Consider the following 26,351-nt stretch of genomic DNA (forward strand, 5'->3'; position numbering starts at 1 on the left):
CACAAGCCTATGGGTCGCGTCAAAAAAAAAAAAAGGGTCCCTCTTGAAAAAGTTTGACACCCCTGCTTTAGAGCCTCTTAAAGCTGCTCATGAACCGATCATCTATTCCTTCTAGTTAATTTCTAGCATCAAATAAACATGAATGAACAAGAAGGAATGTTGTTTTAACCACGGAAAGACGTTTTTCAAGTTCAAATCCTTCAACGTTAATCTACTAACTCTCCTGACTGCTTTGTCAAACAAAAATGGCGGATTCTGCGGATGGCGGATTATGATTGGTCAGATCGCCTGTCAATCAAACTCCCTGCACAGGGTCAATTATTATACCTTGTTGTTATCTATTATTTCGCAATAACCACGTGACATAACGTCTGGTAAGATTCACCCCTCATGCTTTCTCACCATTAAGTTCTTCATCTTTTGCCTTGCTCTCTAATTGTGGCTTACTGCCACTTGGTCAACTCTCTCTCATAGGCAAAATGTAACATTTTCCAAGGCCAATCAGCTCTTCCCAGAGGCAAGACACCTCCACGTGACACCTCTTAACAATGGTCTTATTCTTTCACATCTTCTGGTGTTTACCAGAAAATCCCTGACTATGCAAAAACTGTTCAGCGGCTGCACAAACTTTTCATCTTGTCCTTTGTAGTCACATTCACATCAACCATAAGGCCTTAGAAACACATCTGGCTTTTATTGTATTCAAATTAATTGTTTTCTATAGAATAAATAAAACATTTCAACAATACCCCTCCACCACAATCCACTTTCATGGAAATGGATCCTCCAGACATTGCAACACCCAACTAAAACCCTGTGCAAAAAACCCACAACAACCCCGACCCCGGCCTCCTGCTCCCACCGTCTACTCCACACACACACAGTTTCACAGTCCTCCTCCAAGAACACAGGTGCGCTTTGCTACTCCACCACCAGGGGGAACATCTGATCAAATAGTAGCATTTTTTCCCATTTATTTCAATTTGTTTTGCCATTTCTTTTACTTGCCCCAAAAATGCTGACTGTTTCTTACTTTTTTGCTCTTGTATGTGGAAGAATGGAACTTGCAAATCTGTGGATCTCGAATTAAAAATTAGTGCAGCATTTACTGTACTTGAAAGATTTTTTTATTTTTATTATTTATTTTTCTTTTGATGTGTTTATTAACCAGAATTGAGAGTTTGATGTGGTTGTTCATTTGTCCTTTCTTGTATGAAATACAAAAAAAACATTTCTAAACTGAATCCTATGTCCTTCGTGTTTTATCTTGGATTTGAGTTGATGCATGTAATGGGTGGTATGCTATCTGGGTTATTTTCTTAAAATACTGACAGGGTTACCCCTGTCTGGCGCACGATTTAATTTAATTAATCATTTGTTGGTTTTGAATTTATTTATCGGGCCGCCTTCATTACAACTGTGATATTCATTGGGATATTCTGGGTCCAGTATGCTTGCACCACGAAAGATGTTTGTTTTTAGGTGTTGCTTGCACCATCCCTTCTTTATGTTCTTTTCAGCATTGCCTCGTACGCCTGATTCCCTGTGAATGAATTCCTTAACATTAGTTCAGCTGCCTTTGTGAAGGGGAAGGGTTTGTCAGATGTCATCAATTGGATTTCGCCAGTTTGCAATATTCTTTTGAAGAGTTGGTTTGAGTTCATTAGTATAGACTAATGAACTCAAACCAACTCTAGAGAGACAAGGAAAGAGTGTTTAATGCTTTTGTTTGTTTTATTTGGATCCCCATTAGCTTCAGCATAAGCTAAAAGCTATTCTTCCTGGAGTCCTGCAATCTTCCATGTGACAATACAGTTTATTACATCACATTACACACCATACGCACAGGACGTCACACAACATTTAAAATACATATTGTAATATTAACGCCATTAATAACCAGAAAATAATAAAACATAATAAAAAAATAAAAAAAATTACATTAAAAAAAATGTCGCTACTCCGAATAGATCTATATCAAGAATAAGCTAACTAAGTCCTACAACAGTATCTCCTTAAAGTAATTGAATATTAACTATCTAATTATCTTCAAAGGTAATATTTCTTAAGTGAAGTTTTGAAATCATACAGAGTGTTTTGTTGTTTAATAGTATTTGGGAGAGAATCACACACTCCTCTGTACCTAACTGAACATTGAATTAATTTGGTTTTCACTCTTGTAAAATAAAACTACCTCCTACTGCATGCCTCGTTGGATAATGATGTGTATTAATACTAAAGGATAGTTTTGTATATAAAGTAAAAAGAGTTTTAGTTGTTATAACATTATATAAAAATACCATTAGTGAATACACCAATCTATTTTTAACTTTAAATCATGAAAGGCTTTCATGCATTTTGTCAACATTTGATCTAAACCCACATGAGAGAGCCACACGTGCAGCTTTATTCTGAATCACTTGTAGTTTTTTTATATTAATTGATGAAGTATTAGACCACACCACAGAGCAATAATCAAGGTGTGAAAAAAACAAAGCATGAAGTACTTGTTTAATGATCTGTGGTGTAAAATGTTTTGCACACCTTTTAATAACAGACAAGGTATTACCCATTTTAGTTAACAGTTTCTGTACATGTCTGTCCCAACATAATCTATTATCAATCACCACTCCCAAAAGTTTAACCTCTTCTCTTTGCTCAACAGAATTTTGGACAGCCTTAAACAGTCTTTGTAAACTCACATTTTTGTGGTTTTATGCCGCTTCAGATTTGGTTTCTGTGCCGCCTTTGCCACCAGAGAGCAGCATTAGATCAGGTTTCTAATTAGCACAAAACAGACAAAACAAAACCAATAAAAATGTCTTCTTTAAACATTTCTTAATTAGGGATTAATTACTTCCAAGACTAGGGGCCTCATTTATAAACGTTGCGTACGCACAAAAGAAGGCATACGCCGCTCTCTACGCAATAATTGGTATTTATAAAAAGCAAACTTGACGGTAAAATGTGCGGTCCTTCACGCAAGCTCTGACCCAGGCGTACGCACAAAAACGGGTGAAATGAGAAATGGCGACACCGTCGGCAGATGGAAGAAACACGTGAAAGTGTGTGAAACTGTAGACCGTTGTGTAAAATAAATGGCAATACTGCCTCTCATAAATAAAACGAAGACTTCACAAAGCAAGTCTTACAATTAACAGCATACATAACACCCGTTTAATCGATCTGCAACAGAAATGCAAATTAACACATAGGGCCTATTTGCAAAAAGAAAAGTGAAATATGTTCTGCAATAATATTGGCATGTTATACAATTCATCCTGATAAATAAGATGGTAAACAGAACGAAATAATGTACAAAACTGATATTCTCGCCAATGTGTCCGTTTGACGGAGCAGATTAGATAGTCAGTCAGATAGATAGATAGATAGATAGATAGATAGATAGATAGATAGATAGATAGATAGATAGATAGATAGATAGATAGATTGATTGATAGAATATTTGTCCACTGGGGAAAGTTGTTTTAGTAAAAATGTCTTCATCAGCTACGGAATCATGGTATTCATACATATGCCATTAGTTTGTTTTATTTTAGTTAAAATAACGTATGACGTATGTCTCAACCATTCAGAAAGCTGCTAGAAATTACATTTGCGCTGAACTATTTCCCATTTCCAAGTAGATTATAACCGACATCTGTAGCTTGTCAGATGCAATTAAATGGATGGAAATAAAATGCCCCATCACAATGCGTAATGACGCACAATGGCTGATCTTGCGCTCTAGAAGATGTGGAAAATGGAAGGATTCGGAGTGAACGCATCTTCAGACAGCAAGAAAACTTGCTGGCAAATGAGACAAATGTCCGACCATTTCTTTTTTATTTCGCCACAGTCCGATGTTGTGAGGCTACAGCATTTACTGCGTCTGCAACCATTTGCCACTCAAGTGCCTTTTTGACATTAGTAATGCCCACACTGTGCCCTCCAAACAACATTTTTCGGTAACACTTTAGAATACGGTTCCTTCGTTAATGAATAACTACACAAGAACCAATGAGTAACACAATATTAACAATCTAGTAACTATTATTAACTAACAAGAAACTCTGATTAACGAACTAGTAAGTAATAGCGCACAGATGAAAGTGGTAGTTCACTATTAACTAATCAATAACTACTATTTTTTTAATGCTTCCCAGAGAACTACTAAAAAAGTTTATTAATAATCTAGTAACTACTATTAACTAAAAAGAAACTCTGATTAACAAATTAGGAAGTAATAGTGCACAGATGAAAGTGGTACTTCATACTTTTATGGGAATTACTAATTATTTGGATCCGTATTCTAAAGTGAAGATCATGGGAACTAACTAGTAATGACTCAAGTGTTACTACATGATCTAGTCATGGTTTGTGCAACCAAACACAAAAGTAATTTCAAGCATTTGAGATTTTTGGTGAACTTTAGTATACTTTTAGAAAATTTCTTTAGAAGTATAGTAACACTTGAGTCATTACTAGTTAGTTACCATGATCTTCACTTTAGAATACGGATCCAAATAGTTAGTAATTCCCATATAAGTATGTAGTAACACTTGAGTCATTACTAGTTTGTTCCCATGATTCTTACAGTTACTAATGAAAAGCCAATAAAGTGTAGAATCTTCTCACTCACAAGACACACACACACACACACACACACATATATGTATATATATATATATATATATATATATATATATATATATATATATATATATATATATACATATACATATTTATATATATATATATATATATATATATATATATATATATATATATATATGCGAGGAAAAATACATAAAAACAAATTTTTTTGTGAGGTAAGTTAAATAATAAATTCAATCTATATGGTATTTGGATGGCTGATGACTCAATATGTTCCAGTCGTCACCGTGACTCTAGTGATTCAATGCCAGTCCAAAGGAATGCCAGAAAATTGGCCACAGGACAAGTAAGGTGCCGAGTCCCGACAACTGCATTTAAAAATCCATTTCTTTAAAATTATTCAGTTGATAAATAGACAGCATAGGCCAATTATTAACAGCTTACATATTGATAATTTAAACAACCTTGTGTATTCGTTTACGGTAGCAGTTCAAATGTTAATGTAGTGCTAGTCATTTATCCTGCATTGGTTATTGATTAGTTTTGTATGAATTATGAAAATTTTCAGTAATTCTCTGGTAAGGATAAAAGAATATAGTAGTTATTGAAGTACCACTTTCATCTGTGCACTATTACTTCCTAATTCGTTAATCAGAGTTTCTTTTTAGTTAATAGTAGTTACTAGATTGTTAATAAACTTTTTCAGTAGTTCTCTGGGAAGCATTAAAAAATAGTAGTTATTGATTAGTTAATAGTGAACTACCACTTTCATCTGTGCACTATTACTTACTAGTTCGTTAATCAGAGTTCATTGTTAGTTAATAATAGTTACTAGATTGTTAATATTGTGTTACTCATTGGTTCTTGTGTAGTTATTCATTAACGAAGGAACCGTATTCTAAAGTGTTACCCATTTTTCTTCTCTTTTCCACCTCGCCAACGATAACTTCTATTTCACATTGAGTGAAGTTACGTTTTTTTGATTTCCTCTCTGTGTTTACCGTGCTTTCGCAATCGATGAATATTAACTTGTGGGCTTTTCACGGACTATTTATGGGCAACTATGGGCGTGACATGAAGCCGTAAAAGCTGCGCTACATTTAGAATTGATTGTGATTTATTAAGGGAAAAATGCGTAGGATGTGCGTGCGCAAGGTTTTATAAATCCGAATATTTCTGTGCGTACGCACGTCCTATGTTTCATTCGTACGCCACTTCTGACGCAAATCCTACGCAAAGTTTTCTAAATGAGGCCCTAGGAGTCAACTTAATGTTGAGTTAGCTATGAAAGAGGAGGGGAAAAACATGAAGCAGCACTGTCCAGTTTAGGGTCCTGTCATGTCCGTGTCTGAAATAAAAAATAAAAAACAAATAGAAAAAATATTGTTTTCAATTATTTGAGTTTATTTGTGAGAAACGCTGCAAAGCAAAAACTTCTCTGCAGGCAAGTCTATATCTGTCATTGTTGACCTCAACTATGGGAATCTCTGGGTCTTTGTCATCTTCTACTTCAGGATCTGGCCAGCAACACTTTTTGATGTAATTGTGAAATACTGCTGTTGCAATTATCACAATACAGCATCTTCTTGGTTCAAATCTCAATGTTTTTGACATTGGAAACAGATCTTCCAATACACCAAACATGCGCCTCTATCCCTTACAGAACAAAAAGGGAATATACTGCAAAATATAATGCACTATATTACATCAATTGGATGTCACCAGTTTTCACCAGTTTTTTTTCTATTTAAATGCTTTTTTTTCTTTCTATTTGCATGCGTTTTTTACTATTTGCATGCTTTTTCTTCAGTTGCAGCACGTTGAGCTCTCTCGGCCACCGTAAAGGAGGAATAGGTGACAGAGATGAGAGCTTTGGTTCAAGCAAACAAATTATGTCAGCTGCATTTTGTTTGAACTGAGGGAAAGCAGTCACGAAAGTTAATTTCATCAAAATAATTCAGTGGGTTGCTCCTGTCTATTATTGCTCTTCTGTCTGGTCTTGATGGTGCTTTTTCATTATCATTGAAATAGTCTAAGTAATCCATTTTCCTCTGTTGCCAAGGTCAACTTGGAGGCCAACATCATTTAATCTGAAGTTAAACCTGCCTCTGGCCTGGTTTAAATTGTTCCTTTACTTAAACCTAGATCAGGTCTGATCCTCCTTTTGGAAATCAGACTAATCAAGATTATGTAAAGTCTGAAACTACTTAAAACTATCTCTGAGCAATGCTGTTTCAATTAGCTATTAAATGTGCATTTTTTTCTTAGACTAATGTTAATTCCTGTCAGGCAATCCACCCCTAGAATAGAAAAAAACATCTCGGGTTACGACTGTAACCCTTGTTTCCTAAGAAGGGAACGAGACACTGTGTCGATGACGACACTATAGGGAGTAACTATAGGGAGTACCCTCTTAGGGTAACGCGTCTTAGGTATGTATGAAACTAATCCAATCCTATTGGCGTTGTGTGATGACATAACGGGTGGGCATACACGGAAGCTTCAAAGGGACGCTGGCACACAATATCTTTAGCTTTGCGATGAAGCAAGCCGCTCCCAGGCAGTTCCCTTCTCAGGAAACAAGGGTTACAGTCGTAACTTGAATCATTCCCTTTGAGGGAACTCGCACTGCGTCGATGACGACACTATAGGGAACAAAATACCTACTATGCCACAACGAAACCTGCCTGTCCCAGTGTGAAGCTGTTTCAGGCACAACTAGGACGAGAGCACTCGTGAGCCGGATGTAGAGAGGAGGTCCAGACTATAAAATCTCATGAATGTGTGTGGAGTGGCCCCGCCAGCCGCATCGCATACCTCATAAATAGGTGCCCCTGAAAGGAGGGCTATAGAGAACGCCATGCCTCTGGTTCAGTGAGCCCTCATGGCCAAAGGTGAAGGCAAACTGCGCACCTGATAGCACAGGGATATCCACAACTTTCCCGAACTTTGACCTTTCCATGAATCGCTATGGTAACGTTGAATGCTTAGAACAAGCCGGTATCAAACTTCCTGTTTACATTAGCCTGTAGCTGCTGCTATCAGCTAAACGCTATTAGTATTTAGGAGTAGAAGTGCTATACTCTTACAACAACGCCGCTGGCAAAATGAGCACATCTCACAGATGGTCCCATGGACCTGACTATCTTACGAGAACTGGCGATAGAACAGTTAAAGTGCCCCATCCGTCTACCTTAACGGAATGGGTAGACGATATGAAATTGTGGCCAGACGTTAGCTATGTGGATATCGTTAACTATTTCGTGCTTAGTGAGGGTGTTGATGGTGAGACACTACGAAATTATAAGAGCACAGAGGCTTACAACTATCTACACAGCAACAAAATTGGAAAAATACTGTGTACAAAATACGACGAGTTCATCTTCCTTAAGGCTGAGGTCGAGCCGAGTCAGAGCATCAACAAGCCCAAACAACTTGCTTGGATAATGACGAGGCCGATTGGTATAATCGAAACAGTCGGCTGTTCATGCATTGCAGGGCTAGGAAAATCTTGTAGCCATGCAGCAGCTGTCATTTGGAAGGTAGGTATAGGCTGTTAGAGCGATCTTGCTCAGTGTTGGGAGTAACCCGTTACAAAAGTAATGCATTACAGTAACATATTACGTTTTGCTGTAACGCAGTAGTGTAAGGTATTACTAATCAATTTTCAGTAATATTTTACTCGGTACATGTTCGGCAAGACTTGCGTTACAACAGACTTTTAGTTTTAATTGTAAAACAAACAAACCAAAAAAAAAAAAAACAGCAAGACCGCCAGACATTAACGAATGAAAGATGCAAGTAGGCTAAATTAACTGTTCGTGGTCAGTCAATAGCCGCGTGTGGTGTCCAAGTCTGTAATTAAAGACTAAACGGCAGCGTCTGATATATTTGTATAGCGATTTATTTTTGACAGGAGTGCCGTGAGGTATGATTTCGGCCTCTGTGCTCACGCTGGCCAGAGGAAAAGCTGCTAATGGTGAAAATGGCATGAAGATATGGCATATCGTTACAGCCTTAGTCATTTTAGAATGTTAAGTTCTACTTCTGTATAGTTATTTTGGTGAAAGTAACTCAAAAGTAATACAGGAGTAATGTAACGCAGTACAATTCTGAGACAGTAATATTGTAAGGTAATGAATTACTTTTAAATAACAGTAACAAGTAATGTATAATGTATTACAGTTTGGAAGTAACTTGCACAACACTGATCTTGCTACACATTAAATCTGTAAATTATTGAAAACAATAAAGAATACCCCTTACAAAAACAGCTTAACTGCAGTTTTTATTCTAAGTAAAGTGCAGGACAATGTCTGTGTTCGAAATATTGAATTTATGCAGTAGCCTACTGTAGTGTGCAATGCCGTTAATGTACAAAAATGTCATCAACATTATGTTATGGCTGATTCAGGTCCAGAATGCAGTGGTTAGTGGAAAGACAGGGCTTGCATGTACTGACACACAGCGGAGATGGAATGAAGGAACATCCAAGAACCTTCAGCCCAAGCGTCTGAGCCAGATTCATTTTAGGCACCACAAGGCAGAGGATGAGTATGAGGAAGAGACTAGGGCAGTTGGCAGTCAGCTCCCAAACACACCACAGTATCAGTCCCACAAAGACTTTAGAGAGAGTGTGGACAAATCTCTAACAAAACCTCTATTTCTTCTCAAGAATACACTACTGGAAAAGTGTTACAATGCCACTCCATCAGCAGAACCAAAGGGGAGTTCAAAAGAACAGGGAACCATCAATGATTTAACAATTTTGTCACATCAAAATCATGACAATGATCTGAGTTGTGTGAAATGCCAAAAATTCTACCAGGCTTATGTTAGTATGGATGGCAAACAAGCTGATACACTAGAACTTGAGACGAGGGGGCAGAGTGCATCTGATCTGTGGCACAGTTCTAGGAAACTTAGAATCACAGCCAGTTCAGCAAAGAAGGTGCCTGTACGTGCAGGCACAAATAGTGAAAAGTTTTTGTGTGAGCACTTTTACCCCAGCTTTCGTGGTAACTATGCCACTAATTATGGGAAAGAAAATGAAGAAACAGCTTGCAACCAATTGAAAGAACAGGGAATGAACATAACACACACAGGCACAATTGTATGTGGGGCAGAGCCATGGTTATCAGCAAGTCCAGATGGAATCATCAACTCCTGTGAGCTCTTAGAGATTAAATGCCCCGTCCCAAATAAAAATCACCAGACACTCAGTGAACTGTTATCTCAGAGATTCAGTGATTTTAAGGTAGTGGATGGAAAACTTGAGGTTCAGAAAACTGGTAGCCGGGGCTATTACATGCAAGTCCAACTAGGAATGTTTTGCACAGGTCTCAAGACAGCCAGACTGATGATCTGGACACCAGATGAGAGTTTGGTATTTAGTGTACCATTTGATGAGCTGTTTGTCACAGAACAGGTGAAACGGTTGAGAGCATTCTACTTCTCATCCATGCTGCCTCAACTTGTTGATGAATTTGCTGAGGGGCGGCTTAAGTTTGATGGGAGATACACTGAAATTGTGAGGAAAATGTAAAGAGAGAGTAAGGAAAGACAAATGTGACCAAGTGCCATTGTTAGTGCCCACTGTTGAAAATAATTCAATTTACAGCAATGAAATGTTAATTCATGTTTATTACAACTCACTTAATTCCATGTTGATAAAAAAATAATCAAATGTATACTGACAATGTCTGACATGGACAACATTTCAACAATTACAAATATTAAATGTGATTTCATTACCTCTACATTACAATTCTGGAGTTCATTTGAAGCTGCACTGAACTCTCCCCGTTAGTTTTTTTTTTTTTAAATGCATGAAGTGACCTATTGTTCGCCGTCACGAATGAGATCACCCCGCAAATTCACAAGGGCAGAACATATACGTAGAATTTTGTCTACTTTTGGGACCAGGGAAATAGGCACTACTTGTGATAAGATTTTAAACACCTTTAGGCGTCTGATGGCCCTTTCCACGTGTATTCTAACATTTGCAATTCTTCTAGTGGAAGTGACCTGTTCTTCAGTGAGTTGTGCACCTTTTTTTGTGAACGAGGGTATGACTAGGTTAACTTTCCTTTCGAAGAGTATGTCTCTAATTGTGAATCCACGGTCTGCCATGACCTCATCACCCGGTTGTAAGTACTCCAGAATCCCAGAGTCCATAGTAATAAACTTGTCACTACAGCGTCCACCATAAGCTGCAGAGACAAACATTATCAATCCACATGGAGCAATACTTACAAGGTACTTAACTGTATTATGGGAATAATAATGGCTATAGGACTCTCCTCTTGAGTCTAGGTTTTTTGGTTTTTGTAACAGGCTTTCGCTACAATCCAAAATGCATGTTGTGTTGGGGTATTTAGTTTTAAAAGCTTGTGGCATAGTCGCCCGAATAGTTTCCCGAGGAAGCCAAGGGATGAGGTTTCTTGTAACTTCCTCCAATTTGTCAATCCAGTAAGATATAATCTTACTTGACAAGCTCTCTGATATGAAGAACCGTCTGCTCAGATCACCAATCATGAGGTTCAATCTTAATTTCATTAATGTTAGGAGGACTTGGTCTCTTACAGACATTTTAAAAGACCCCGCAAACTGTTCAAGCACCGAAACAAGAGTATTAAATGTTTGAAGTGGAATGCCAGTGTACAGTAATGAGTCTGAATCATTGAGAAGAATATTATGCGCCACACTGCACTGTGTTGCTTGATGATGGACTTCTTTAGTGTTGGTGGCCAGCTTCGCATAACCATGATGCAGTAAGGCAGGGTCTTCCCACTGGGTCTGTATCGAACACTTGGTTGCTGTCCTGATGGTTGTGTCAGAAGAGGTGTCCTCACTGCAATCTAAGTTGACAATGAAAATCAAAATCAGGTTTCAGGCCTAATGTTGAGCTCTACTACTTCAGTAGCAGGTGGCAAGTTAAGTCATGTTATCTATAGCTATACCAATACTACTTACAGTTTTATGTAAAAGTTTAGGCACCCCTGTTCATTACTAAGATTTCAGTTTATCTTCTGTGCAGACACCAGGGACTAAGCACTGAGACCAGAGGAAGCATCTACAGGCTGTTGTAACTTTTGCACCTACTATTGTAGTATTGTTATTATATAACATTGTTGAAGTTGATTCTATAAATGCAATTTCATATCTCAAATGTCACTATTTGTAAACAAAATATCCGAAGGAAGTTACTGCTTCAAAATCACCCAGCAGATGATAAACTGAATTACCAGGGGTGCCTAAACCTTATTTATTTATTAATCTATGTATTTATTTATGTATTTATTTATTTAAAAAAACGTTATAGCCTCCATCTAGACAAATCATTATCATCTCTGGTTGACCTAGTTGACCAACATAGCTTTGCATAATACAGGTTAGAATCTAACTGAACAACAAACAATGTATTAGGCTAACTTACCATCCTCATGGGTTGTGGATGTTTGCCGCTCATCCAAGAATGAAACCTCCGGAGTTGTGTCAGAGTGGAAGTGGGTGCATGCGCTGTAATCTATGTAAGCAATTTAAACACAAACTGGGTAAGTTAAATTGGAAACCCAGAAAAGATAGATAGATAGCCTACTTTATTGAACCATCACAACACTTAGCCAACTTGAGCGCAGCAGTGCGGCAGCATTAGGTTACATTTGGGCAATTAAAAAAATATATAATATAAAGATGTCACACAAATTACTTACGAGACTCTTCCTGTTCGTGCTGCACTTCAGTATTGCTGGTCGAAGCTGATGTCTGACTGTTAGCTTGTAGTGCTACCTCCAAGTTATCCTGGCACCTGATGAGTTTTCGCCTTTTCTTAACTGGCTGTCGTTCATAACCCAGGAATAACTCCGGATTCGGATGAAGCTCCGTTGGTTTGTGGTCGATGAAATGGTAAGAACAGACATAAACTCTCTTCGGTGGATTTTTTAGCTTTAGGGCCGCTAACCATTCTCTTGTTTTTGTCTCGTCCTTCGGCATTGAATGGAGTGCGTAGGGTGCTGGGCAACAGGTCAAGCGGGTCCGTTTATGTTGGAAACAGATCCCGTTCATAAAGTCCTTCAGTTTTCGCGTGTTGTTTGTGCACCCGACAACGGCACACGTTGAGCCACAAGGAGCCATTGCGTAGTCTGTCACATTTAATATTTATAAGTAATCAGTTTTCCTCCTTTTGTTGGTTCCCGCGAGTAGTGTCCCTTGTTTGCTAGCTTCATTGCTGTCGTCTGTCTCCCTGCTAAGGCTAAACCGGAACTTAGATACCGGCAACAGGAAGTATCGTTTGTCATGGCGACGCCCAATAAGACTCGCAGGAAAGTTGTGAATAGCCTGAACTATCCAGTTGCTGATGGTCTGTTTAGGAGAGGTTTCTTGGGTGACCCGAAACACACCAGCACCTGGTCCGCTTCCCTCCACTGAAACGACTTCTGAACATAGATATTAAGTGCTCTGGCAGGGCAGAGCAAACAAAGTCTTCCATCTTTCGCCGTCACATGAGTTGGCGGATGAAATGCCTGCAGAACCGTCAACCTCGCCATATTATACGGCACCTTAGTGACATAGCCCGGTCTGGGGTGCAAGATGGCCTTAATTCTCCCAGGAGAAAACTCCAGGCACTGCAGAGATATCTCAATCAGCCCTTTGAGAACCACTGCCAGGTCCGATGTGGGAACTCTGGTCCTAGTCGCAGGTCTCATTCTCCAGAACCCACGGAGGAAACATACGACAAGCTGATGTCTCCCCAGAGGCCCATCACTCAAAGGAGTGTGGAAAGCCACAAGGGCCACCTACACCTTCAGTGTGGACGGGGTAAGAACAGCAGAGAAGTGGTCTTGGAGGAACTCCAGCACTGAAGCCACCGGGCAGTTAACTGGGTCTAGGCTTGGCTGGCTATACCAAGTGGGGAAAACATTCCACTTTAGGCCGCACAGCTCTGGAGCTGAGTATGGTCTCGACTACTCCTGCTGACAGGCCAGCCTCTAGGTACTGTGCCCCCTCAGGGGCCAGCCCCATATCTTCCACAGCTCTGGGCGAGGGTGGAATATTGAGCCCTCTGCCTGCAACAGCAGGTCCCTCCTGATGGGAATCTGCCATGAGGGGCCTGCCAGGAGTGAAATCATGTCAAGTCAAGTCAACTTTATTTATACAGATTTTTGTTTGCTTTTTTTTAGCTTTTTACTATACATAGCTTTAAACATAGTTTTGTCAGGGTGTGAAGAAATATAGATCTGAGTATCATCAGCATAACAGTGAAAACTAATGCCATACTTCCTAATGATATCTCCTTAGGGTAGTATGTACAGAGTGAACAGCAACAATCCTAGTAAATTTTCATTTTCCTTCAGTACTAGTCTGGGATTGTGCTGTAGACTTTGGTTTTCTCCGATAAATTTTTTTACGGGCCAATCAGCGAACAGAGGGAGTGGCTGAGAACGATGATGTTGTGTGTTATTTTGAGTTGTAGTTCAGTAATGGCAGCGGAGAAAGATGCGAGGGAAGCCATTCGTTCCGTTGTGGCAACGCTGCCGAATATCAGTAATTTAAAGCCGGAGCAAGAACAGTCTTTGCTTAGTTTTGTTGGTGGCCATGATGTTGTGGCCCTCCTCCCCACGGGGTTCGGGAAAAGTTTGATTTTCCAGCTCGCTGCGTTAGTGGTGAATGAGTTGGCTAAGGCGAACGCTAGGGATGCAAAGCCGATAGTTGTTGTCGTCTCGCTCTTGTTGCACTAATGGAGGACCAAGTGAAGGAGGCAGAAAAGTTGGGAGTTCGTGCTGGGCAGCTCGGCGTGCACGATGACCGGGACATTTTGGATAGACGCTTGAGCCTGGTGTTTCGGAAGCCCCGAGTCCTGGGTGCTAAACAACAAATGGTGATGAATGTTATCCTCGACCATAAACCAAGATAACCTTGTTGGCATCGTCGTGGACGAGGCCCACGTTACATACAAATGGTAAGTTAAAACTTAAAATGGTTAAACAACATAAGGCTATTTTTGCATACTCGATAGCTTAGGATAATATTGTCATTTGTCATTTGAAAATGTGATATAAGATTCATGAGGAATATTGTACTCTCCATTTGGTTTCACTCAGGGGTGAGGCTTCCAAAGGAGAGTCGGCATCCGAGACAGTTTTGCCAAGCTTGGAGAGCTGCGATCTGTCACCAAGGAGGGTGAGCTGAATGCACTGCCTCTGTGTTGCTCCTACCTAACTTGTTGTGGAATATCTCATTTGATTCTCATTTGTTATAATCATGCTTTTATATCATCAATATTCAGTCTATGGATAATCTTTTGTTGCAAGGATTAGTTACTGTCCCTGTAATGAAACAGAATTGCGTGATTACCTGGATTTAGTGCATTAATGTTCATAGTGCTGTTCATTAAGTTCTCCCCCCCCATAGCCTATAACACAAACACTTGTCATTGTTTGTTACGTTATACAATTGGGCAAGTGTTTATCTTGTAATTTTTTCATACTCCCAGGTACACCTGTTTTGGCGCTGACTGCCGTAGCTGAGATCAAGTCCAGAAACAGAGTCATCAGATTACTCCATATGGACAATGCCGTTCAAAATCATCGCTAGTCCCAACAAGACAAACATCCGTCTTGGATTGTGCAAGGTGCACAGCCATCACATGAACTGCCTAGACTGGATAGTTCAACATGTAAAAAACAATGGCTCAACCATGCAACCTGTATTAATTTACTGTCAAACGCTTAAATTAGTGGGTAGAGTTTTCTCATACTAAAGGCAGAACTGCAAGGACATGCCTGGGTAGGCTGTGATCCGGACTGTAGAAGTGACAACCTCCTCATTGGCATGTCCCACAGCCAAACTCTCCCCCAAAACAAGGAGAGAGTGTTGGCTTCATTGAGGGGGGAAGGGAAGAGCCGTGTAGTTGTTGCAACTACAGATTTGGGGATGGGGTTGAATTTCCCTAATGTTTCACATGTGGTAATGTACGGGGCTCCAGGGGACCTAGAGGCAATTTTACAACAGGTTGGCAGGGCTGGAAGGCATGGTCAGCATCACATGCCATCCTCGCCAACACCGGACAGTATTACAAGGTGATGAAGAGGTAAAACAACTGCTGGCTCTTGGAAAAAACACATGTTTTAGAAAATCTCTCTATGCACATTTGGAAGCAGAACCAAGCCATGTAGAGCCACGCCATCTCTGTTGTACATACTGTCAGACTGTTTGCTCTTGCTCATCTGGCACATGTACAGAACCCACGCCAAATTATGAACTGATTGAAGATGAACCAATTAATCTGAGATGTAGGCATGTGGATGAAAATGACAAATCTTTGATTGCAGATTTGCTGAATGACTACAGTGGTAGTTTAATCAATTCCTCTAATCGACTATACACCCCACATGCAGTTTGCACTGGATTCAGTCAGCAACTGGTGGATGCAGTGTTGGACCATTGTCAATACAGATTTGACCAGTCATACATTACTGCTAACCTTCCTGTGTTTAGATTGGACCATGCGAAGGAGATTTTAATTATCATTACTGATGTTTTTGGGGATATTGATGTGGATCTGCAATATGATTCAGGGGGGTATTTAACTGACCCAGATCTCTATTACAGTAACTACTTTGACGATGATGATGATGATGATGACGATGATGATGATGATGATGATGATGACGATGATGATGATGATGATGATGATGCTGTTGTCGAAGATGCACTCAGGAGTCATGTCAGTAGCTCAGAGTCCGAACAGTAAATTCAGTGACTCTTGTGATGAACAGAACACTTGGAACCGCTTGTGTCCTCGTGCAGGAAAATGGTTGGTGTGTCAGTTGTACATGTTGTAAATGTTTGTTTGTAATTTGTGCTGTTCTAAAAAACTGTACATGTCCTGGGAAAAAATGTGCAAACATATACTTGGAAGACCATAATTATGATATAAAATAAACAATAAGATATAATCTGAAAAAGTTGTGTTTACTGTACATCTGCAAATGGAGTAAGAATATTCATTACAAATTCTTTAACCAATAAATTAATATCATCATATACAGGGACACTTAGTGTAAAGACGTTATTTAAACATTTACTCCTTGTCTGTACAAAACATGAACTATTTAAACAACATGAACACCAACATTACAAGTAGGCATTCTATGACAGAGCTTCAAAGCTGGACCATTACAAACCAGCCAAGCAACTGATGAAAGTGCAACAGCCCTCCAGTCTTTCAGCTGGAACGCATCCAGTGCCAGAAGTCCTTATAATTCAGCTTGGACAACGTTTCTGTCAAAGTTAGGGAATGCAGAGAAATGCCTTCCTGGTTAGTGGTTGAAAACTTCTGTCTTCCTAAATACCTCAAATACAGTTAAAATATTGTTTTTTATTGATCAGCTTCATGATTAACGATTGTAGATTGAGACACATCTGTAGATCTTACTGGCACCGGTGCGACTGCGCTCTAATGTTAGTCTGGAGCCCTGCAAGGAAACATTTCTATTTTCCCTTTAGGATGTTTTCAGCTTATATTTATAAGTTTATTTATTTATTTCAATTAACGGAAATGTTTTTAATAGTTTCAGTTTTAGTTGACCGATTCTTTTGGCTTTTTATTGTCTGTAAATAATTTTGCAGTTCCCAGAAATGTGTGTGTTTGTGTGTGTGTGTGTGTGTGGTTTGGTCAGTGTGTGTGTGTGTGTGTGTGTGTGTGTGTGTGTGTGTGTGTGTGTGTGTGTGTGTGTGTGTGTGTGTGTGTGTCTCTTTTTAAATGTTTGATTGTAAAACTCTGATATCATGTTTTATGTGTGAATATTCCCAAACTCTCTGACAGTGCGATCTCCATATGGGTTATTTGTTCGATTGTTGTCATATAAATAAATAAAAGATACAAAAACATGTCTGTAATTAAAGTAAAAATTATTAATAAACATAAATAAAAGTCTTTCGAATGGAAATAAATAACAGTACTTTGGGTTTCTCGTTCATTATATTTATTTTCATATAAAAGACTGATAACATCTCAATATTGTGTTTAATAGAACAATAAAAACAGGGATGGAAAGACATGAAAATGTTGTTTTTGGGTGAACGATATCCATCCTAATAATAAAAGAATGAAAATGAAGAAAACAAATGAGCACTTAAGAATATATGAACACATGAATAAACTTAAACTCATCTATTCATCTGTGTGTAAAATCTAATAAGTTATGATCAGAAGTTTGGACACTAATTCTTTACGCTATCCACAAATAAGTCATGAAATCTGAATAACACAAACGGCATTGTGGGAAAGATACCGTGAGCAAAGCGTTACACACACGAACATGTCTTATATTTGAGCTTGTTCTTGAATGTCCAGATTGAGTAAAGCTGGAATCAATCAACACACACTATTGAGGGAGAAACAGTTCACTGTGCGATCAGCACTTCATGATGACTTTCATTCACTATCTAGTGGAGATGAGGAGGACCTGATGGGGAACAGGGATCAGATGAACGCCTCACACACACTTCTGTGTCCACATTTGTGAATAATAGTTTGTATTTGTGGCTGTTACACTGATTGTGTTGTATTTCCTTCTGTTTCATTAGATCATGTAAATTAATTCACTGACGTCATTAGTAATCATCACAGATAATCAGTGGTGTGGAGTTTTTATTCCTCCAATGCCCCAAACAAACAAATGGAAAGAGTTTCTGGTTAAAAGACTGATCAGTGTAAGTGTAGATATGAGACATGGACTCCACATCATAAAAGGAGACGAGACGCTTCTCATAATCCACAAACACCCCGATCCTCTGAAGATCCACTCCCAGAGAAAGAGTGACAGGTGGAGAATCAGGAGCCCAATAATCTCTCCATCTCCGTCTCACAGTCCAGTATCCGACATCAGGACTAAGAACGATCCCGATGCTCCTGTCAGCAGATTCTCTGGCCACTCCTACATCCCAGTTAGTTTGATCCTTCACCTGAACCTCAAAGTAAAAACTCCCTGAGGAGAATCCGTCCTTCCCGAGAACACCAAGATAAAATTTAAACCTGTGTTTTCCGTCATCCGCTGCGTTCATGTCTCCAACTCTCACTTGTTTCCCATCATGAGACACGATGAGACGTCGATGAGCTGAATCCGCATCCAGAGTCACATTCACTGCTGAAATATTGAAAAGTCTGCTTTACAGATGAGCATATAACACAATAAAGACAATTATTTATTTTTATACGAATCATGGCAACTTTAGAACAAGATAATAAAATATGAAATACTGCATTCATTTTAAACGAGATTAAAAAGTTTGTAAGCAAACGTTGAAGTTGTCTTGAGAAAACCAGAGCAGAAAGTCTGAAGTAGTTTAAAAGGTTTGAAGTTGCTAGGGTGTTCTGGGTCTTTGCTATGTGGTTGCTAGGGTACTCATGCTGTTGCTGTGTGGTTGCTAGGGTATTATGGGTGGTTGCTATGTGGTTGCTAGGGTATTCTTGTTGGGTTTTTAGGGCTTTGCTAGGTGGTTGCTAGGGTTCATTCTGACAGGTTTAATGGTATTGAATACATTTTCATTCAAATCGCAGGGATTTCAGGAGACAAAACTAAACAAACAAACAAAACTTGACAAAAAAAAGCATGTGGAGAAATAGCCAAATCAGCACAATATATTGAAGATCTTAATTATACAAATGCTTTTAATTAATATGTTAAAAGCTTTTTTTTTTAGTTCCGAGATCATCTTCAAAACAGATTTAATTGCGGATTAATTACTAATTGCTATTAAAATGTAGACGTATCAAAGCGAGTAACCCAAACTCACAGCATATTATGCAGAGATGGCATTTGTTAAACGAGCTGCTAAAACGCACATATATAACACTAAATAATTTAAAATGTTCTCATAAGATGTCGGGTTGATTATCTGGTTCAGTGTGTTTAATTATAGCTGGAGTTGAACTCTGCAGGACTGGACACCCCTGTGCTAAACGGTTGCTAGGGTACTCTGTTTGGTTGCTAGGTAGTGTATGAAGGTAAAATGATGACATAAAGAATCGCATGCGCAGGGTAAGATTTGTGAAAGAGCACATAAGATTGCAAGCGTAAAATAGATGTGCATGCGCAAGAGAAGATTTGTAAAGGTGTAAATCGCCCCTCAGGTGTAAGAAAACAAACATTTGCAGGATTTAACTGTTATTCGTAAGTGTAGTTCATGTATTTTGAAGCTGCAGCTTCATGCTAACGCAAAATAAACAGGATCTGTATTCTTCAGACCTTCATTTTTCCTCGCTTACACTTTTGGCACGGTTTTTGCGTGATAAACTGTTGCAAATGTCTACCAGACTTCTTCTGTGCATGGGGCAAAAAAGTTCCAGAAATATCCGAAATGATACTTTTAATGCACACATACATGTTAAATAAATAAATGAATGAATAACTAAATGAATAAATCATGATTGCTAAATACGCTGTGCACCATTAGGCTGACTATATGAGCCAAAACTGAATCTCGAGCTGGTGTGTTGAGAAAGAAAATGTCTGTGTATTCAGTGCATGTATTCTGCTCATCATCAGGCCGTATCAGTCTGTAATCTTGATGCTGAATGTAGGCCTAGTATCTGCACTTCTGCATGCAGAATTTCACCCGTCTACTGATCGGGGAGGGAGTTCAAAATTATTATTTTACTAAAATGAGTTATAATAATATTTTTTCCCTTGAACATGTATTTTAAGAGCATCTCTAAATTATGCACCATTTATCACCTGCAATTCCCTCGTGTAACCACTAGATGGCTGTATAGCCCTATATATACACACATCTATGCTGTGTATTCCCTGCTTGCTGGGTTTTATTCAGACATAATTAGTCACTTCTAATCAAAATCAATATTAACAATGCAAGACAATATTTCAAAATATATAATTGAGTGTTAAATGCCATGAACAGAGCAATGATGAACTCCACTAGGCCTGAAATATATGTTGTACTTTTTTACCCATACAAAAATGTAATATATGGTCATATATGTTATATTTTAAATAGCATGACATATATCTATACATATATTTGACTTATCTGAGAACACAATATAGCCTATGCCTGCAACATATATGAACATTTATGTGTCCAAACATGTGAAGAAAATATTTGAGTTAATCTACTGTATATATGATACCACATATCATATATATGTATATATTATATATATTTGTTTCCCACATATTTAATAAATGTATGTAAACATAAATGCATGTGATACTGATGCATTGAAATAAGTACATATATACATATATGCGTCTATAGGCTACATATATTTAACATTTATGTGCATATACGGGAAAATATATTACATGAAAACGGCCATTTTTATATTGTTTCATATATATCTAAGTGTTTTATATGAATTTTGCATATATTCTCATATAGGCAGCAGACATACATGGGCACTGACATTTCTTGTTTACATAGTCTTGCTTTTACGGTCATTAATATAAGATAGTAGCTACTGCAGTTGAATGTATTCTATTGATGTTATATATAAATATTGTCCAACATTCCCAATTATCTGATATAGCATGTCCTTTACTTTTATATGTTGGTATTAATTCAGTGTTTGTAATGCTAATACTAAAGGTTTTGTGGGAAAAAAGTAGAAAACTTGTCTAAGTCTGTGAAATAAACTGTTAAAAGGGATTTGATGATCGCTAGTCTAGTGTTACGTTATTCTGTGTTGTCATCATTCAGTTTGGATTTGATCTTTAATGGACTATAAAAAAAAAAAGACAAAAGCAGCTGATATTGCCATATCGTCCGGCTCTTTTCAAAGAATCGTCTTTTAGAGCGGCTCGTTCGTGAACGACACATCAGCACTAGTGGACCGCCGAGTCGCTTTCACCCCACAATGGCGGAGCGTAGCGCTGCTGCTGGCGCTGGTGTTGCGGTGAGACAAACTATTGAGTTTCACTTGTTCTTCTATACTCTTTGTTTGAAACCCTAGAAAATAATTATGTACAAGTAGGCTACTTGAATTAAATGAAACATTTTACTTAATTATCAGTCATATTTACAACAGCGTTGTAGCGCACACGTGTGTGTAGGCCAGTGTTCATTTTGGCAGCCATTTTTTATTTAGTCTTCAGACGAAAATGCTTATTGGTCTTAATCACATTTGAGTCATTCAGTTTTTTATAGTTTTAGTTGACAGTTACTTTACTTTTGATAGTTATTTTATATGTAGTCTTTAGACAGAAAATGTCATAATTATTCTCTCTAGGCCAATTCAATTAAGCTTATGAGAAATGATTGCCATTGCACTCTTTAGCAGCAGCACTTGTGCATTTCTACATATATATCCCTTTTCCAAGTCCTGCGGTTCTCCAGTGTTTTAGAGTGACAATATTTGCCCCCTTTAATCAATTTTCCATTTCATTTTTCCTTTACAATACCTTTAAAAAGAAATAATGCTTTAAATACTACAATGTTCATTAAATATGCAAAGTTAAAAACATTAATCGCCAGTAGGTGGCGCTAACTCGCTATCTTTATGAGTGAGTCTTTGAGTCATTCATTCATTGAATCTCACGATTCGTTCAAAGCCACATATTTCGTTGCAAAATAGAGCAATAAGTCTGACAATGCTGTTTTAAATGTAGTGCATCACTTAATGTTACCCTTTTTTTACTGTTGTAAAAAAATCAATGTCACATTTGAAATCGTGTGGATATTCGGGAAACATTGCATTCTTGCTCGTGTAATATGATCAATATTAAAAACACTGCTGGATATCAGCCTGCATTTTGATCGCAGATTTACTCGCACAAACAGCGCAAGCGGCTCGTGACAGAACCAAGCTTATTATAGTTTTGCATTTTACATTCGTTTTTATTTTTATTTCGTTTTGACTTTTTGTTTTCAAATTCAGTTTAGTTTTAATTAGTTTTTAAAGTGTTTTGTAATTTGGGTTATTTGTCAGGGCCAAGATTCAAAAAGGTCCGAAAAAAGTATTGTGTAATAATAACTCAACAAAAACATCACACAATTTTAGAAATATGTATTCAACAATAACACCAGTAGCTACATAAAATGTACATATGAGCACAAATATGTAACCCGGTCACAACAAATCTACGTTACACATCTTCTATACAAAATACACACCCTATACAAATCCCACAGCTGTACAATTTTCACACCCATACTACATTTACCCTATACAATACTCATCTGGACTGAAGCAGCAAACATTCAGTGTAAGAGTAAAAAAATGACATAACATTATTTAGCTTTAGCTATATTTGAATCACAGCTTTGCTTATATCGTGTTTTGACATCGACAACCAACTGCATTTTACCTCAAACTTTCGCAATCGCTTCTCGTGTCGACATTTACACACTGACAAAATTGTAATCAGAATTTAAAATATTTGTTATACCACTTTTTAATGTGTGATTGTGTAAAGGTGTTCACGAGATACCAACCTTTCGCGAACTTGCTTTCAACGAACACTTGTTTCACGGAGACGGAGGGGAGGGGCTGTGTGTGTGTGTGTGTGTGTGTGTGTGTCTGTGTGTATGTGTGTGTGCGCGCGCTCGTGTATGTGAGAGAGAGAGCAGGGAAAGGAAATGCAGCTGAACGAATACGCTGCGTTTTTTAAAAATGAATAACGAAACGCAATATGTGGCGGCCGGTGCGGCGGCCCAAGACGAAAACTAAGGACATTTACTCTATAATTTTATTTTATTTAAGTTAGTTTTGCCAAACACACATTACAGTTTTAGTTAGTTATCGTTTTTTTGTAATGCCTCGTTTTTATTTTTATTTCAGTTAGGGACCTTTCGGTATTTATGGAAGGGGCCACCGGAGGAAAATAGGGGAGGGTCATGTCGTTTTTTTTTTGGTGAGGGGAGGGTCATAGAACTTTTTTTTAGTCTAGGGGGAGGGTCACTCAACTTTTGTATTTATGAAAACATCTAAATTTTAAAGTGGCTTTTTCGGTGCATATATATTCAATGTAGCTCCATGTAGCTCCCTCAGTCCCCCCTTCTCCATCGCTAGCAGATGGGTCTGACCCAGCAAAAATCGCACCATCCCCCAACCCATTAATGCACAACACCTGACCCCACCCCAACAATCACAGTAGGCTCTTGTAAACGCGCTTTATTTCAAAATGGATCACAACATTCTGAGGACGAAAGTACGGACCGCTAGCTGGAAGCACAAAAACATAACTTCAGTGAAGTGTATATAGCGTTTTATTTTTATATTGTTCATACATTTCTTTCTTGAATGCTACTGTTATACATCTCCTATAGCTGGAAAAAAATAATAAAGCAGTTTGTTTATAGTTGTTTAAGCAGTTTATATGTTGTGTATCTTTTTTCTTATTTTTAATAACAAAGATAAAATATAATTTTAAATATTTTGGATTTGTATCTTCGCCCACTTTGGCCTAAATGTCTGCCATTCTTCTTTATTATATATTTTGTAACCAATACGTTTTGTTTTTGAAGCTGGAATGTAACGTCTCTGGTTACTCACGTAACCGTAGTTCCCTGAGAGGAGGGAACGAGACATTACGTATGGGGAAATCCATTTTCCTCGAATCATGAAGTCTGATAGAATAACTCTTTTGCTTGCAAATAGCCAATGGCAGTCCCGCCATCACCTGATTGGCTGACACTGCTCAATATAGGTGACGGCGGGCGCCAAAAACCTCAGAATCTTAGCTGAACGAGAGTAAAGAACTGTGAGCCCCTTCCCACACGGCAGGTTACGTAATGTCTCGTTCCCTCCTCTCAGGGAACTACGGTTACGTGAGTAACCAGAGACGTTCCCTTATCGAGTCGGTCTCTCGACATTACGTATGGGGAACAATAAAACCCCCGCCGCGTGGGAAAAACCCCGCCCAGCTAGAACAAGCTGAAGATAGCACAAGCGCTAATCCCTATACAGCTCAGGAACCGCCACCGGACCTGGTCGAAACCACCTCTTGGCACAGAGCCAAGTCGGCAACCGCACCAACGTGGCCCCTCCCACACAGTTAAGCAACACTGAACTGAATGAGTGGGGAATTGCAGCAATGTGATTGGTGCTTAGGAATACACTGCCGGCTTATGAATGCGGGCATAATAATAAGGACACAACATAGAGAATAGATAGCTTTATATTGCTAATAACTCACGCTTAGTCGGAACCGCGGCTAGAGTGTGCGCCACTAGGGGCATGTCTAGCCTAGTCCAATGACAGCTCAGCTTTCTCTCCCTGTACTGACAGTACATGCGGTGTGAATGAAGGAATATTCAAGTTATAGAATCTCGCAAACGTATTACGCGACGACCAGCCTGCCGCGAAGCAAATGTCCTGGATAGACATACCTCTCGCCCACGCCCATGATGACGCCAAACTCCTAGTGGAGTGGGCGTGCACTCCTATAGGGCAAACAGCTCCCCGAGAAGTATAAGCCAGTCGCACAGCCTCCACTATCCAGTGCGATAGCCTCTGTTTCGACAGCGCGCCGCCTTTCTTGGCACCCGCGAAGCAGACGAAGAGCTGCTCTGAAGTTCGAAAATGGCTAGTTCTGTTCACATAAGCACGCAGGGCACGCACGGGGCACAAAGCGTCCTTCTGAGACTCTGAAATACTGACCACATCGGGGCAAAATGCTGGAATTGTAATCACCTGGGCTCTGAATGGAGTTGAGAGCACTTTAGGCGAGTATCCGCGCTTGGGTAAAAGTCTGACCATGCAATCTTCCGGTCCAAACTGCATACATGCACTGTTCACTGACAGAGCCTGTAAGTCCCCCACTCGCTTACCGCAGGCTAGCGCGAGCAAAAACGCCGTCTTGAATGAGAGAACTTTGATGTCACTAGACTCAGCTGGTTCGAAAGGCGGGTCAGACAGCGCACTAAGCACTAACGACAGGTCCCACACCGGCACCTGACGAAGGCGGGGGGGGAAAAGCCGCCTCGCTCCCCGGAGGAAACCCGTTATCAAAATGTGTTTCCCCACTGAATGGCCATCTACATCACGACAAGCAGCAATAGCGGCCACGTAAACTTTCAGTGTAGATGGCGAACTGCCAGCATCCAGACGCTCCTGTAGGAAGGTCAAAATAATGGCGATATCGCAATTCCTGGGATCCTCCTTTTTGTCAACACACCAGTTAGCAAACACCCTCCACTTTAGAGCGTATAAGCGCCTCGTTGAAGGGGCTCTAGCCTCTGCTATTGTCTGTAGTACCCGCTGTGATACTCCGTGCTGATCTGCCACACGTGCAGGTCCCACAGCTCCGGGTTGGGGTGCCATATGGTCCCCCTCGCCTGAGATAGGAGGTCTCTTCTCGGCGGTATCCGCCACGGGGGAAAAAGCGCCATGTTCACTAGCTCCGGGAACCACGGCTGGTTGGGCCATCTTGGCGCTACCAGAACCAACGCACATCTCTCCTCCCTGATCTTTTGCAGCACCAGCGGCATTAACTTGATCGGAGGAAAAGCATACTTCCGCCCCTTCGGCCAGCGGCTCGACAGTGCGTCTCCCTTTAGAGGGGCCGTCGTCAATGCAAAGAACAGCGGGCAGTGGGCGTTCTCCTGCGATGCGAAGAGATCGATCTCCGCTTTGCCAAACAGATTCCAGATCATGTTTACCGTCTGCGGATGAAGCCTCCACTCCCCGTGCACAATGCCGTCCCTGGACAGCATGTCCGCGCCGCAATTCAAACTGCCCGGCACATGTACTGCTCGAATCGACAGTA

General features: G+C 39.5%; 1 protein-coding gene and 1 pseudogene across 2 annotated transcripts; both read right to left on the reverse strand.

Annotated features, from left to right (window-relative positions):
• Positions 1-10,242: 10,242 nt before the first annotated feature.
• On the reverse strand, positions 10,243-12,801 carry LOC143738595 (uncharacterized). The gene is made up of 3 exons (XM_077230585.1): positions 12,333-12,801; positions 12,056-12,145; positions 10,243-11,477 (listed from the first exon to the last, which is right to left on the reverse strand). Exons 1-3 carry the CDS (start codon positions 12,751-12,753, stop codon positions 10,456-10,458), a joined length of 1,533 nt encoding a protein of 510 aa, XP_077086700.1. The 5' UTR covers positions 12,754-12,801; the 3' UTR covers positions 10,243-10,455.
• A 4,782-nt stretch (positions 12,802-17,583) lies between these two features.
• LOC143738553 (E3 ubiquitin-protein ligase TRIM39 pseudogene) lies at positions 17,584-23,114 on the reverse strand (annotated as a pseudogene). The gene is made up of 2 exons (XR_013203900.1): positions 23,077-23,114; positions 17,584-18,770 (listed from the first exon to the last, which is right to left on the reverse strand). The product of XR_013203900.1 is annotated as an E3 ubiquitin-protein ligase TRIM39 pseudogene (transcript).
• Positions 23,115-26,351: the final 3,237 nt, after the last annotated feature.

This window comes from Siphateles boraxobius, unplaced genomic scaffold, assembly GCF_051911475.1.
Source record: "Siphateles boraxobius isolate OS27281-9 unplaced genomic scaffold, OSU_SipBor_1 15, whole genome shotgun sequence".
NCBI classification, from domain to species: domain Eukaryota; kingdom Metazoa; phylum Chordata; class Actinopteri; order Cypriniformes; family Leuciscidae; genus Siphateles; species Siphateles boraxobius.